Genomic DNA, 15,685 nt, shown 5'->3' with positions numbered 1-15,685 from the left:
GGAGGGAGGGAGTCCGGCAGTGAACAACCGGAGGAGATAAAGCAGATAAGAAAAGAGAAACCCTCATCCAAAACCTTTCAAAACGCACTCTCATCCTCCCTGACTCTTTCTTCATTACACATCCTTTCTTCCCTCCCTTCCTTGCTTTTTCAGCTCAATCAAACCCCTCTTTCCCTTCCTCTACATCTCCCCATCTTTCTTTCTGCACGCCATCTCTATCTTTTTTTTTTTTAATCTACCTTCTGACCTTTTTCTTTCACCCTGTCTTTCTGTTTCTTGTCCGTGCTATCTCTCTATCCAGTGCACTTCTTTTCTTTCTTCTCTCACTTGGCCCTTCTGTTGAGTATGTTTACATGCACACAAGAAACCAGATAACTGAAATACTGTAAATCAGGTTACAAAGGAAATCAGACAATGTCTTTTCTTGCATTGTAGTAACCTTGTCATTGTAAAATCTGTATTGACAGTACATGTGACATGTCAGTGACCTTATTTTGGAACCATGTAGCGAGGGCAGTTAATCTGATTGACACACAGTGGATTTACAGATATGGCTGCAATTTAAGATTATTTTTTATTATCAATCACTCTACCATTGGAAAACAATGAAAAATATTAATCACAATATGCTAGAGCACACAGTGATGTCATTGAATGTCTTGGTTTTTCCCATCAACAGTCCAAAACCCAAAAATATTAAATTCACTATAAATGTTTGATCGATTTTCAAAGTAGTTGGCAATCCGATATCTTTCGATCGACTGACCGATTCATTGAATAATGACAGCGGCTCTACTTAAAGAGGCTACTTAGTGTTAGTTTCAGCTTTTGTTGAACTTCAGATTAAATAATTCTGAATACGAGGATGCGTCGCTACACGTGATGATCCTCTCTTTCATCTCGCTGCTCTGCTGTCACATTGATACTTTCCTTGTCTGTAGTTTTAGTCCTGCACATGCTCACATGTACAAAAGCCGATTAGACGCCAGGTTCCATGCCAAGATATCACCTTTGTTTTCAGGAAGAAATCTAACTGGGGTTTAACAACTAATTAATATCAATTACATAATTATAAGTTGTTTAAAGGGAATGTTTTTTGCTTGGAGCATCTCAATTGATCTGGTTTTCTCTATTCTACATGTTTGTCAGTGTAATGTATTCTGGTTTGAGACTGTTGGATAGACAAAAAAAAAAAAAGCAACTTGAAGACGTCACCTTGGGTACTGGGAACTCGTGAGTGGGCACTGTTCATCATCTCCTGACATTTTATAGACTAAACAATTATATTTGTAATAAAAATAATCCGGAGCTTCAGTCTTTATCAGATTATTGCAGAGAGCCAACAGTAACCTGGTTACTTACAGTAACTGCAAGTAAAAATAGTGTTCGTCTACCTTCCCCCCCCCCCCCCCCCCCCCCCCCATGTTTTTGTTTGTTACATATCTTATCTCTTCTGCAATCCCTTTCTTACTTCTCTCACTTTGCCCTTTCACTATCACATCATCTCTCGCTCTCTCCCTTAAATACTGCTGCTTACCTCTCTCTCTCTCTTCCCCTCTTTTTGACTCTCTCTCTCTCTCTTATGCTCATCCCCCCCCCCCCCCCCCCCCCCCTTACCCTCCCGCCGCTCTCCATCCAGAGGTAACACATCCCAGGCCACCGGCGCCGTCTCCGGGGAACGAAGCACCTAATGGAAACCTGGCGTCTGGCCACATACTGTAAATACCGAACAATTTATGGACAGCGCCGAGAGAGAGAGAGAGAGAGAGAGAGAGAGAGAGAGAGAGAGAGAGAGAGGGAAGGGCGGATGGAGGGGAGGGGAGGAGAGGAACAGAGAGAGAGAGAAAGAGAGAGGAGTGTTGCAGAGATGAGGAGATAGGTCGGAAAAGCAGGTGAACGAACCAGAACACTCTTTCGGATGAGCAGAGATGAATGAAATGAAATAAAGAGTGGAGTGATATAAAAGAAACAGTGAAACAGGCTTTTGGAGAAAGAGGAATGGCGGAAACACGTGAGCAAGAGAAAGACGGGTAAAGAGACGGATGAAGAATGCAGAAAAACAAAGAAACAAAGAAGGGATTTGAAATGAAAGAGAGTTTTGTTGTTGTACTTACAGTACAATAGTGAGCATTCATGGTTAGTGATATTTAGGAGGCTTTATTTAAATGTAAACTTTAACAAGCTAAAAAGTTTCACAATATTATAGCACATTATGTTATATTAAAATAGCTTTGGAACCTGCTTTAGACTGGTTTTGAGATGATACAAGTGCCCATTTTTCACATGACACAGTGAGGGATTCATCTCAACTGTAAACCAATAGCACATCAATAACAAGTTGAAAAATGAAAGCTGTTTCAAAGGGTTGAAGCTCCAGAACAAGCGAGTAGGTGGACCTTGAGCTGAGGATGTTGTACACATGTTATATACATGTTTCGAATGCTTGCGGCAGAATATTTTCCAAAAGAACATCATCAAAAGGTTTTTATAATGCCTTCATACTTCCAGTGATGTGGCTGAAGCGTTCAAGGATACTCTAAAAATCTGAACTTTTGGAGTTTGTTTCTATAAAGCATCGCTTTCACAAGCTCTTTTGTGTTGTTCTCTATATTGTGTGTATTATTAAACCCAGAAGACGAATCTTAAGCAAACAAAGGGCGGTGGGATGGCGTCAAGGTACGTGTTTTTGTTTCTGTGTTTAAAAGGGTTGTTCTGCAATCTCAGGCACTGGAGTTTACTTGAAAGCATCACCAAAAAAAAAAAAAACATTTCAATTTCTTTACTTACAGCTGCGTTATTCTAGAACAACAAACTAATTTAATATAACAAAAAATAAGTGTACTAAACGTCCGACTCAAGCTAGTTTAAGGGGTCTGCAATTTGATTTTCACACTAGACTGAAGTCAATTAAAGGCATTGGCAGTCTATAAGGAAGGAAATCTGTCTAACACCTTATGTACTCTGGAAATGGTCATCATTAATGTAAAGTATGCATTGTCTGCACTTTATAGGCGAAAACATGTATGACCACCGATAACGTCTTTCCTAATGGGTCTAACAGGCCTCATATGAAGGTTGACGTGTGAGATGGGTCAGGTCTACGACACCTAAGTAGACAGGTTTTCCTGATGTTATATGAATAGTGTTCATGTGGTGAGTCGGGGCGGGTGGTAGACACATTACATCTCATGGTGTATATTATCATATGGACACATTCTAGGTGAACTCCACAAGCAAGCACACAACACAAATGTTCAATCTATCCGTGCTCACTAAACCAGATTGTGGTTTTGGGGCTTTATAGGCCTCCAGCATCTGAGTTTACCAACAACATCCTGAGACCTCAAATCAATCACTCACCTCTTTCCGCCGAGGAAGCACACATCCAACACAACACTTCACACTCTCATCTTCCCCCCTTTTTTTGTTGCATTTTTTCGCAGCAGACTTAATGGAGTCATTGTAATAAATAACAACATAAACTTACATTAATTGCAAGGTGCTTTTTTTTTTTGTCACGAGTGAAGCGTCTGTGGAATTAGAAGGCGATGTTTTGACTCACACCTCGTTGTGCTGTGTTCCCCCCCCCCCCCCCCCTTCTTCTTCCCTCCCTTCCTTTTTGTACGGGACCCAGTTATTATCTTTTACTGTTGTTTTCTGAACTTTACAAGAGGCCTCTCAGGCTCTGGCCCTTTGATGGGGTTGAAAGGAGGGTGTGGGGGACTTCTCAGACAAAAAAAAAAAAAAAAAAAAAACTCAAGAGAGACGAAGAGTAAGTTTAAAAAGGAGGAATAAATGGGCTTGTTATACAGCTGCCAAATGAAAATATTAAATCCAGACTGCACGGTGGAAGACGATTATTTAAAAAAAAAAAAAAGGAGAGATGCTGGGTAAACAAGAAAGATGTCAAAAAAGAGGAAGGATCTCTTGTCACAAAATAAACAAAGGATTAAGAAGGAACTTTAAATTTATTTACATGTAAATTGAGAGGCATAATCTGTAAAACTGAAATCTCCTGATACGTGATCTGAGATGGTTTCCGAGGAACTTGAGGCGTGTATTCATCCGGCACCACTGGAAGTTTCTTATATAAAATGGATTAGAAACAAATGTTTGCACTCATGTGGATATAATCAAGTCCGGGGCTCTGCGGCTGGCCTTTCAGCTGAGCTGCGCTAGGGGGATAAAAAAAAAAAAAAAAAAAAAAAAAAAAAAATTCCAAACTCAAGCTCACTCCTCTCTCTTGTTTCCAGGAACCAGCCGCAAGGACTGAACGTCTCTGGGTGAGCTCAGTGCAGAGTGTAGCAGAGAGGCGAAGAGGAGGGAGAGGGAGGGAGGGAGGGAGGGGGAGGTGGGTGAGGGTGAACGGATAGGAAGGACGTTTCTTCTTCTTCTTCTTCTTCTTCTTCTTCTTCTCCTCCTCCTCTCGTTCTCTTTTTTTTTTTTTTTTTTTTTTTTTGGTTGCTGGCAGGAACCGTCAGCGACCCGATCTGCTTTCAATTACCGGTGGAGGATGATGTTAGCCCTCTTCCTGTCCGTTATGTCTTGCACATGCAAACTCCAAAACATCCTGGAGTCTCACCACTGTCCTCTCATCCCTCCCTCCCCTCCCCTCCCCTCCCTCCCTCTCTCTCTCTCTCTCTCTCTCTCCTTCCATCCGCTGAAAGCAAAGTGATTCATCTTCATTTCAGCGGAGGGTAAAATGGCCACGGGGTCATTTCCACTCTTCCTCAGCTTGACCCCATCTTTTAAGCACTAGTGATTCAGTGGTCAGTGGTCCAAAGAGGAGTTAAGGGACTTTGGGGATGTGTATTAGAGGGGAAAGGGAGCCACGGCTGCTGTTGATGAACTTTTAGTTTTTTCCTCGTGGCGACAAGTAGTGATGCTGTTTGGTTTATAATTTGTTTTGTAAGACGGTGTGATGTAAATCAGTTGGCTTACTACCAGGGCCATTGCAAGGTTGAGTGCAACTGAGACATAACTAATGCTGATTACAAACATAGGATCCAATACAGATTGTGTCATTAAAGATGATGCTATAAACCAGACAGGCATGTGCTGGGAAAGTCTTTGGAGACCATGTGTCTCTTAATGATTCTTCTCTTTTTTTTCCCATGTATGATCTTTCCTTGAGTATTCTATGGCATGTCAGTGTTTTACATATTTGAAATATTGTAAAATGGCCATTTAATTGAACGTAAATCAGTTATTTCTTATAGTTTCTTCTGTTTTTGTTTTTTATACAGTGGAGAAACATTTCTAAACTTAAGCCTTCTGTATCTAAGGCTAAGACGAAGACCCACCTGCGTAGACTTGCTTCTTTGTCTGTTTATTTTTTCACTTACATATTGTGTCTGTATATCATGTCTGTTGCATTTGTCTTTTATTGAGAAACGCTTTGTGATGTCTGAGCCAGACAGGTGCTATAAATAAAACGTCTTTACTTATTTCTTTTGAACAGCTGCACTTCGCTGACTCCTGTTGGCTAACTGAGCACGAAATGAGGACAAATTTTAGCAAGGGGAGGAGGAGTTATATCTGTCATTTTTCTAAGACTGTAAAGAATTTTGCAATTTTATGTCTTTTCTTCTGCTCCCTGACTACTCTAAATACAGATAGCCATTCATTCACACTCACAGCTACTGCAAGAACTTTTCCAGGGGACAAGCAACCAATTTTGCAACACGGTACCTTACGTACCTGCATTTCAAACAGAGGACACAAGGAGTAAATGTCCTCTGACAAAGTTCCTGATGCTAAGAAATGTTCCTGCTCCAGGGGTGCAGGGGGGTGCTGCACTTGTGTACAGCTTCATTTACACAATAAAGGAAGCACTCTTTCTTTAATCAACATAATGTTTAGAGCTTAAAAAACAAACTTCTTCCGTCGGCTTTCCTGAGCGAATGAGAAAGAGAGCGAGCATTGACCGAGAGAGCTTCACTGTACCTTTGGGACATCGATAGCGACCTCCCTCATGGCGCTGGGCTTCACAGCAGACATGGCCCATTGGAGGTCCTGCAGAGTGACAGTCACCGTCCCCATCAGCTGCCGGTCCGACGGTTGTTGGAAACTTCCCAATGCTCGCCGTAGCGCGTGCAAACCTGCAAAAAAAAAAAAGAGTGTTTACCTGTTATATTTCTCAATGAACCAGGGGGAAAGTGAAAGCAAGTTTATTTGAACTTTTTATAACCTCGCTGTACGAGGAGGAACAAAAACCTTCAAGCTCGAGACAGGCGAGCACAAAAATATGAAATTATACTAGACTCCCACCCGCCCACGGAAAAAAGATAACAATATCATGGCTTAGAGAGACGGAAAAAAAATATCATCAGTCTTAACCGAGTTTATAAACAGCAAGTTTAATTTCTTTCTTAAAAGTCATTCAGGCCTACATATTACAAGGGAGAAGGTGAATCATTTAGAAGATTAAAGACTGTTATTTGAGATATCTTCCCAAATATAGAGAGGGATATGAAACTGGTGTTTGTTTGCCTAAAGAAGCAATTCTAGTGTAGTTGTGGCTTGAGGGTTTTCTTCCCAAACCCACATGCACTCAGTCCAATTTTTTACTCAAAACATTCAGGCTTGTACACGCTGTGGTGATACACGCCTAGTGAACTCACATCTCAGAATGAACACTAATTCCCCTTTTGATGGCGAAAATAATTGGGCCTGCGTTATTGGGGGAAAAAGGAGAGTAGGCCGAAGGGAAGGGAAGTGTAATTGAAGTGCTTAAGGTTTGAATACCCTCAGTTTCAGAGACTTCAGCGTCTGAACAAAAAGAAGACGGCAGAATAAACACGGATGTGTCAATATCAAAAAAACGAGCCTTTGTTTCGTCTGCTAAAGAGGTCACAGGAAACTGAGTTGAATTAGAAAGGTTCTGGGCACAGTCAGCTCAGAAAAACGGTGAGGTGATGAGTGATTACAGTCATACAAAACATACTAATAAAGAAAAGTCACTGAAGAAGAATGTATTTATTCAACACACCAATAGAGTTGCAAAGAGGAGTTATTTGAAGGATCCAAGGTTTCAAAATAAATGTTAATTTTTCAAATATACACAGTATTAGTAGACTGGCATTGGGGCGCTACCCAGGCTTGAATGCACATGAAACTGTATTATCAGTAAAAAGGCAGAACAACCTGTTTATTTAAATAAAAACTCAGAAGGTACAGACCTGTGTGCATAAAAACTTAAGGATGAGTCAACTACCACCCCTAAGGAGCATTTTGGTAAGAAATATTCATTCAGTGAACTTAAAATATCTTGCATGCACAGCTAACAGTTAGCAGTAGCTAAATATTATGCTACATTTATCATTTTAGACTGGCGTCTTATCCATAACAACGCCAGCTGATGGGTAGTATAGTATTTAGAGGCATTTAAAAAACTGTTAAAATTACCCAGGAGATTTCAGTTTTTCTATGTTGAGGAACACTGATGATATCATGAAAAGAAATCTTTGAAATGGAGTTTTACAGTGGTAGAAGGAAACCCATGGCTTTGGGCGAGTGCCTTGCTCAAAGGAAGCTAAGCAACAGTTGTTGAGGGGAAGGGGGATCATTCCTTACTTCCTTTTCTCCTTCCAGTTTTATGCAGATTGAAACCAGTGACCTTCCTGTCATAGGAGTTTTGTTTCGACAACCACTTGAGTTGTTATCTATGTCAGGGAGGGAAATGAAGATTGATTAAGGACTTCTTTCAGGAGCGCCTCCTCGGTGACGCTGGAGAGGATGTTCTTTCGGATTTGTGTATTGTTCAAGGAGACTTTGCGGTAATCCTAATGAGGGTTTTTCAAAAATCCGAGAAAAAGCTTGATATGCTGGTCAGATGTCTGCAAACATCTGCACCATTTCTGAGAACATGAGCCAAGTGCACCAACTGCTTGTAATTTCCTCCAAGTCACATTACAGAATAAACGGGTCTGCAGGTAAGTCTGGTTGCAATATTGCATTCAATCATTACTAAATAGACAGAAAAGAATGTGTGAGAAAAGAAAAATAGAGGCGTAAGCCGCCATGTGTACATCAGCTTGCATCCAGCTGTGCAGATTTAACCCCTACAGGTGGGAGGACAGGTCTTGTGGGCAATGATTAGTAGTTACAAAACCAGCCCACAACCACGTTTCCAACCCGAGAGTAGGGTAACAGTATATTAGACACAACCATTCCCGATACACATGTGCACACATCACACAAACACACACATAAACTCTTGGCTTCCTCTTCTGAGCTAAAAGGGAGTGGGGGGGGGGGGGGGGGGGGGGGGGGGAGGCTGGGCGGGAGTTGGGGTGGCGAGGGCTGGAGGGGAACGGACGTGGTCCAGGGCTGGGGGCCAGGGAGCAGACGAGAGGGGATTTACGATCAGACAAGACTGCATCCTGTTTATATTTTCCAGGACCCGTCCGACTAGGCGAGGGACAGACAGAGAGAGAGAGAGAGACAGAGAGAGAGAGAGAGAGAGGGGGGAAGAGAAGAAGAGACGGAGAAACACAATGAATGCGAGCAGGTTTGTCTTCCATGAGTGCGTCAAGTGGAGGTCAATGTGTTCCCCAGTCCAGGCTCCCCGGTGCATGATGTCTTTCTCTCGCTCTTTCACTTTCTATCTCCGTCCACCCACCCTCCTTCTTCTCGCTCTCGATCCCCAGAGGTCTAAGCATCCACATCATTCCACCTGGCTGACGCTTCAGCTCTTCATCTGTGTTAATGCTTCAGACTGCCGCCGCTCAGACTGCACAAAAACATCTGGTCCAAGTAGAAGGGACTAGGCAGGACAGGACAGGATGTGGAAGGAAGCTGGGGCGAGGAGGGAGATGAGGAGCACCAGCCACAACACCATATGCACTAACCCCAAACCATCAACTGCCTGCCCTGTGAAGGTGGAGGCCGCCGCCGCCGCCGCCTCCTCCTCCGGTGCCGAGAGGACGATGGGATAGGGAAGAAAACCTGAGAAACTGCTGTGTTCTTGATGTTGTTTGAAAAGATAAAAGATGCTTTGTGGACAGCTGAAGAAGGCCCACACAGGAAGAACCTGCATACGTACATCTATCCATTATTGAGCCTTCTATGGGTTTTCTCATTTCCAGAAATCTACATGTAATGAACAGTCTACACAGCATGAACTGAAATGTTCAATGTCTGGTAAAAAGAAGCCGATGTGTACACACCAGGGCAATATATTGTATACAAATACACACAAAAAAGGAAAAATATATGTTATAGAATTAAAAAAAAACACAAAAAACTAAACTAAAAAACATGTATCACAAGCCTCAAACCATTTGATCAACCAAGAAAAAGGTTAAATCTACAGCCACTGGCGAAAAACACGTGCAGCTCAATAAGTAAAACGTTTTGCATTGATAGCATTCTGCAAGATTATGATATGATGTTTTATTAGGGTCAAAAGTTTGCTTTTATGGCTTTTATCCGTGGAACAATTTTAAGAGGTTTGGAGCATTAAGTGCTGAAACTATGCATTTCTGCAGAGGTTTAGTGTGTAGATCCTGATCCTCTATCCAGCACCTAAAGTTGGGTTTGACTTTTATTGTAGTAAATATAGACTGACAGCTAGTTTAAAGGGTCTAATCAATAGTACGGATGCATACAAGCCCCGCTGACTGAAAAAACGCAGCTGACATGTTAAATAAATGTTTCACCCAGAATCTTCTCAAACTGTCTACAGTGAATCTAGCACTTTGCCAGCAGTAATGACAAGCCTCACAGAGAAACAGCCCGAACAGAGGGGAAATGGGGTTCATAAGCCACAGAGCTTCAGTCGAGCCTGGACGCCCGGAGGGCAGCGGAAACTTGATTCAACGATGTGACTTTAACATTTTGCTTCAGGGATTCTCTCTCCTGACTGCTCTTGGCTGACTCCGAGCACACATTTGGTTTAGTTATGAAAACATCCGATGGGAAGGGAGGAGGAAAAAAAAAAAAAAAAAAAAAAAAAAGAGGGAACACAACACAATTTAATCTGAACCTTATGTGGACTCATTTTCTTAGTTCTTTCTTTTTTTTGCATTCCTCCTTTCCAGAATGCTTCGTATTCGCCAGAGATCTAGTGGGAATTGAGAGAAAAAGGGGCCCCCTAAATGTACAAGAATGCACATTTGCAAAACATCACACCAGGGCCCAAACTAGGTATGGAAGAGAGGGAAGAACTAATTTCACAGAGTTGAAGCTGGCCTGGAAGAAGTTATTTGTGGTTATTCAACAGAGGTGGTCTTAATTATGTGGGTCTAAAAAAGACCTCCTCCCCCAGATGAAGGCCCTCTCTTCAGGGATCACCTTCGCTGACCCTTGCACCAAATCTGCCTTTGGTACTGAAAAGAATCTGAATACAAAACATCATACTCACCGATACTTGAACCTATGATGACACCACAAGTAATTTCCGACAAGCTGTTTTTATCAAACACATGGATCCTCAAATATTCACAAGCTTTGATGAAAATATCAACAATAAGTTTCAACAAGCATCAGTGGTCCATAAATCAGTTTTAATACCATTGACGAGGGTTGGGGAGTGCTGAAACGCAACCTTGGGGAGCTGTGTGGTTGTCTTTCACAAAAGTGTACAGCCATAATTGTGCACATTTGAAATCTGAGCATCTTGCTCAACAGCAAGACTGATATCTCAAGCTAAAAGCTTGGGATCAGGCTCAGAGCTGATCCAAGTATTTTATGATGAGTCCGTGTCAATCTGATGCATTTACTTGTTTTCTCCAGATACTCCAATGTCAGAAATCCCACTGAACACTGTTCATGGAAAAGAAACACAAGAAAAACAGAAGATACAACACAACCAACACGATTAACGATATGTCTATGTGTTGTGAGAGGTGTTGGGCTACAAACATTTGGTTTGTCCTCTATTTCGCCAACATTTCTCAGGTGCACCACACCTCGAAAGTGCCGTTGTTCAACTGAAGTTCAAACTGTATTTCAGCTTCAGTATTTAGTTCATGCTGGATTGAAGAAAGGCTGTCCAAATGTTTCTCAAAGCCCTCTGCCACAAAAGATCCACAGGAGAGCCCCACTGATAAATTGGCCTTGGCGACATATCTGCAGATATTAGCTTACAACACATATATCAGTATCTGCATATTTGTAGGCCAATTAGAAACAAGAATCTGCAGAGCAGAAATGTCAAATATTTGTTTGTGGTAGTTGAGAAAGAGTTTTGCCATCACAAACAATAGCTTGTCCACCAGAGAGAAAGGGTGAGTTTATTATTCGCTCAGTTTTGTGGTCACAATTCTTTAAAACGGATTTAGGGGATCACCGCTGGTCTCAAAAATCCAGTACAACTCGCGCTATAATCCACACTAACGTCTCTCTATCAACTGGTATGCAAAACACTGTAGAACACTGTACAAAATATCATACGCACTGTGTAGCTGTAGCATGTATGAAAACTTAATACAAGTGTTTCATGCATGCAACTGCAACATTAGAGACTCACGGAGGAAGAAGGATGTGTGCAGAGGTTAAAAGTTACAGAGGTCCATTGTCAGAGACAGCGGATCATCACCCACAGAGTCTAGGAAGGTGTGTCAATCCATCTGCACTTCAATAACGCATTCCACATTTCAACAGGGAAGAGTCAGGGCCGTGTGTTGTGTTGTGTTGTGTATTGTGTAGCGCTATGTCAAACAACCGCGAGCCACAGCTCTCCAGCGACGCTGTCCTCAGATGAATTGTGAAATACTTTGGGCATTACACCATTACAAAACCACAGGAACGTTTTCATTACTCGTCGGGGCTTCCGGAGCACTCTTTGCACCTGTATTTACAATACCCAACATCTGTTCCCGGAGTCTGAAACACCGCAATAATATGTGCTCTTAAAGTGCACACACACACACACACACAAACACACACACACACACACACACACACACACACACACGACAAAGACAAATACACGTGCTCACATACTCCAAACATGCAGAAAACGTGTGCACACAAATACACACGCACATACAGTAAACGCTACGTAACACACACACACACACATGCGCACACACACACACACACACAGCTGTCACTGAGTAAAGGTAAGTGCCGGGGTTAAGGAGTACAAGCAGCACATTTCCGGATTTTATAAACAGAGGCCTCAAATAAACTTCACATGCTGATCCGACTGATATTTATGTGACCTGTCCTGAAATTCCTAAAGTGTCTTTAAAAGGACAAACGAGTCGGGAAAAGCGCTTTATAAGGCAAGGCTGCCGCTGTAAACATCAGCGAGCATTTAGCGCTGGTTGGGCCATTTAGTCTTCCACTGCAGAATTTATGTCAAACACACAAAACTCTGCTCGATTTTGACGCCGTTTTTCCTACTCGTTCCTACAAAAGAGGAGTAACCTCTAGGCCTCATTTCCTGCTGTTTCCTCCCTGATGGCCAGGAAGATCAATAGTTTGGATTAAAACTTCTCAAGTACTGACTATTTAGGTTTGGGGGGATTTTCACCAAGCGTGTTTGCCAAATCACTTTGCACACTCGCCGAGTAAATCATTTAGGCCGTTTAGTCTAAGTTGAAGGAGTGGATGTTAAATATCGAGCCTGATCTTTGCCGTCAAATAAGAGGCTAACCGAAAAAGCTTTCAGCTGACACAATGCAGAGTTGTATGTTTATTATTCCACATAATCAATTTTACTGGCCCTTTTTTGTTCCAGTGGGCTTCCCCTGTTTAGAGAGGCTTGTAAACAGTGTGTCCGGATGTGGCACAAACCAAACAAGCGCGCACACGCGTAAACATTCGCGCAAACGCGCACACTCACACACACAATTTGCACTGTTTAGACTGTGGAAATGAGTCATCTGCTAGCGCCGAGATCAGTTGAACACCAACAGGATGACAGAAAGACGCCCAGAGTCTATGAGGCTCCACGAGACCACAAGATAGCTGCCAATACCACACAAAGCACCTAGAGGGATTCATTATGAAAAGCTGTTTTGTATAATCGGTGCCGAGCTGGGAACAGGGTCAATGTAACATTTTGAGGGGGGGGGATCAGAGGAAATCAGCACCTATGTGGTTGTGTAAGAGGAAATCTTTTCAGGGATCCTGTGCAAAAAAAATATACATATAAAAAGACACACATCCTTTGGTGTTTGGAACTGCTACTGCTTTTTCTCTTTTTTTATACTGTATATACATCTTCAATTGTATTCATGCTTTTTATCATTCAGTTGCTGCATATTTTACTTTTTTGTTTTACCTAAATCATCAGCCAATTAATGTGTAAATGGACTGAGATTTCGTTGATTGTAGTTTATTGTACAAACCAGTTGTAAATGACTAAAGTCCGGTGTGCCATTTGATAAAGAATAACAAAATAAAAAGTCGGGTCTTTGCTCAGCTCTCGTGCTGGTTTTTACGTATTAAATCTAGCATTAAAACAAAAAAGGGTAATGAGGGTTGAGTTCTGTACATTATTATTTCATCACATATGAAACCTGTCAAACTATTCCTTGCACCTTCTGATAGATGAAAGGCAGCTGAATTTCAACTATCAAGTGGATCACATATGGAGCCGCGGCGCAGCAGTGCTGCAGTCAGCAAGCTATAAAACATGGGACTTCTACAATGGCTCTATCTGTGTCAAGCTATCCAGTAACAGTGTGCATGCTGACACACGTCTGACATAAAGCCCGGTCAGAACGACATGACGAGGAGCTACATCAGATACAACAGAAACACTGTCAGAAAAAACCTTCATAAATAGAGTTACTAACGTGCAGGCTGTACTTTTTTTTTTTTCTGCTGTGACTAACACAGTCCAGCAGATCATCTTAATGTGTACATAAATCTGTCAGCCTGTAAGAAACTAGGATGAAAGCCATGTCCACTTCAGACACTCAGACAGAATAAGTTCAGAGGGGGAAGAAGGAGTTTGACTGAAGGTCAGCATCCACGACTGCAGAGACTGACGGAGCGATGCGGTTTAATTGCTGTGAGTAGTTCGTCTACTGAACTTGTAAAATCCTGACTCGCTTATTGTTAAAAGTTAGACTGATAGAATCGAGGAAAAAGAAGCCTTTGCATGTTAAATCTTGCAAAAAAAAAAAAAAGCGGAATAAGCCACTTAGGCTGCATCACTTCAGCAACCAGCTTTTATCATTTTGTTTCTTTGCTCCAGCAATATAACATTTGCCCACTAGAGGTCCTCGTTCAGGGTTACCACAGTTCAGTTTCAGGAGAATGACCTTTCTCTCCTGCAACAATTTTGAAGCAATGAAGCAATTTTGCCACGCGATTATGTACTCTGATGTGTAGAGATACATGTACTGAAAAATCAGAGTGTAGTTTTCCATTTGTTCCACTGCAAACACTATTTTCTAAGCAACTCCACCTTTATCAATCAGTTTTGAAATCCAACATGATAAGTTCACTAAAAAATACTTAAATCCTGAGGTTATCTGGAGCAGTGGTGGTGGTTTGACACCTCCAGAAGGGGTTTCAAGATAAAAATTTAAAATGAACAAGATAGGAAAGTAGAAGAAGAAACATTTTCACCCCAAAAATTACTTTTACAGAAAAAAATATACGTACAGTAAGTAAGAAATGGGTGTACCTCTAGCTACAACGGTCAGGTAAACAGGACGGCGCCTTCTTAAAACTGAGTTACAGTCCAGTTTTTTCTCTCCAGGTTTAAAAATCTTTCCTTTCATTAAAGGGTCAGGGCGTTCAACCTGGATTCCCTCGGTCAGTGCACATGATGTAACGCGCAGATTTTCTTAATAATTTGTGTGCTCAGTGGAGGCTTAAAAGGGATTTGAGGTGACCTCGATGAAACAGACTTTAATAGATTTGGTATGAGTGTGCTCTTGCGTTATACTGCGTTCGAAACTGGCCGACCTGTAATCAACTGTAATTAAGTGCTGATTATATAACACATCTGTCGTCAAGAAGTTGTTTCTGGGTCTCGGTACTTCTCTGACTGGACAAACAAAAACTTCCTCTAATGACATCAAGATTTCCATCCATTCATATGCACAAACAAACACGCTCATAAACACGCACAGAACACCACCACTTGGCCTTGTAAATGCCCTTCTCTCGAGATGAAGACTTGATTTAAATAGGCTTATTCTCTGATCTATAAGCAGGTTGGTATTGTATTAAAGGCAGGAAGTGAAACCCCCACAGCAACTCGCTTGTGTGTGTGCATCTAAAGTCAAAGACATAAGTGTGTATGTGTGCATGCTTTTCTGCAGCTGTGCAAGGTGGGGATCTTGTGCGTGACCAGAGCGTGTCGCAGCCACCTTGGTATCGTCACCTCATTTTTATTTTTCAGGAAGCGGTGCGTCGGAGCGTACGTTCCCCCAGCAGCTCATTGTTACCTGAGCAGCAGAAGGAAACAACTGCAGTTCCTACTTGATGTGTTTTTGTGCCTCTTCGGCTTTTGTTCCTTTCAATGAAAGCAAAGAAGGAAAAAACAGATATCAGCTTGTGGGTATGTGTGTATGTGTGTGTTTGTGTGTGTGTGTGTGTGTGTGTGTTCTGCAACTGTATGCGTCTATTTATGTGCATGCAAGCAATGTGTGGGGGATACGGGTGTTTGGTGGGGTTGGATCTTTACCCATAAGTCAAACTCTATTTACAACTTTTCATCTTTGCATCAACACCTTCAACTAGGAACAGTTCTTAAGATTACTAAAAACTA

General features: G+C 41.9%; 1 protein-coding gene across 1 annotated transcript in view; it reads right to left on the bottom strand.

The window, feature by feature from the left end:
* Window positions 1-15,685, bottom strand: part of spata5 (spermatogenesis associated 5) — a 123,584-nt gene that overhangs the window by 91,849 nt on the left and 16,050 nt on the right. Inside the window, exon 11 of the mRNA XM_044363035.1 lies at window positions 5,947-6,101. Within this exon, the coding sequence (XP_044218970.1) occupies window positions 5,947-6,101 (155 nt within the window). The remainder of the gene's footprint in view (window positions 1-5,946; window positions 6,102-15,685) is intronic.

Source organism: Thunnus albacares, chromosome 10, assembly GCF_914725855.1.
Source record: "Thunnus albacares chromosome 10, fThuAlb1.1, whole genome shotgun sequence".
In the NCBI taxonomy this organism is placed as follows: Eukaryota; Metazoa; Chordata; class Actinopteri; order Scombriformes; family Scombridae; genus Thunnus; species Thunnus albacares.
The sequence above is the reverse complement of the archived record's forward strand: the minus strand, read 5'-3'. Positions and strand labels throughout refer to the sequence as shown.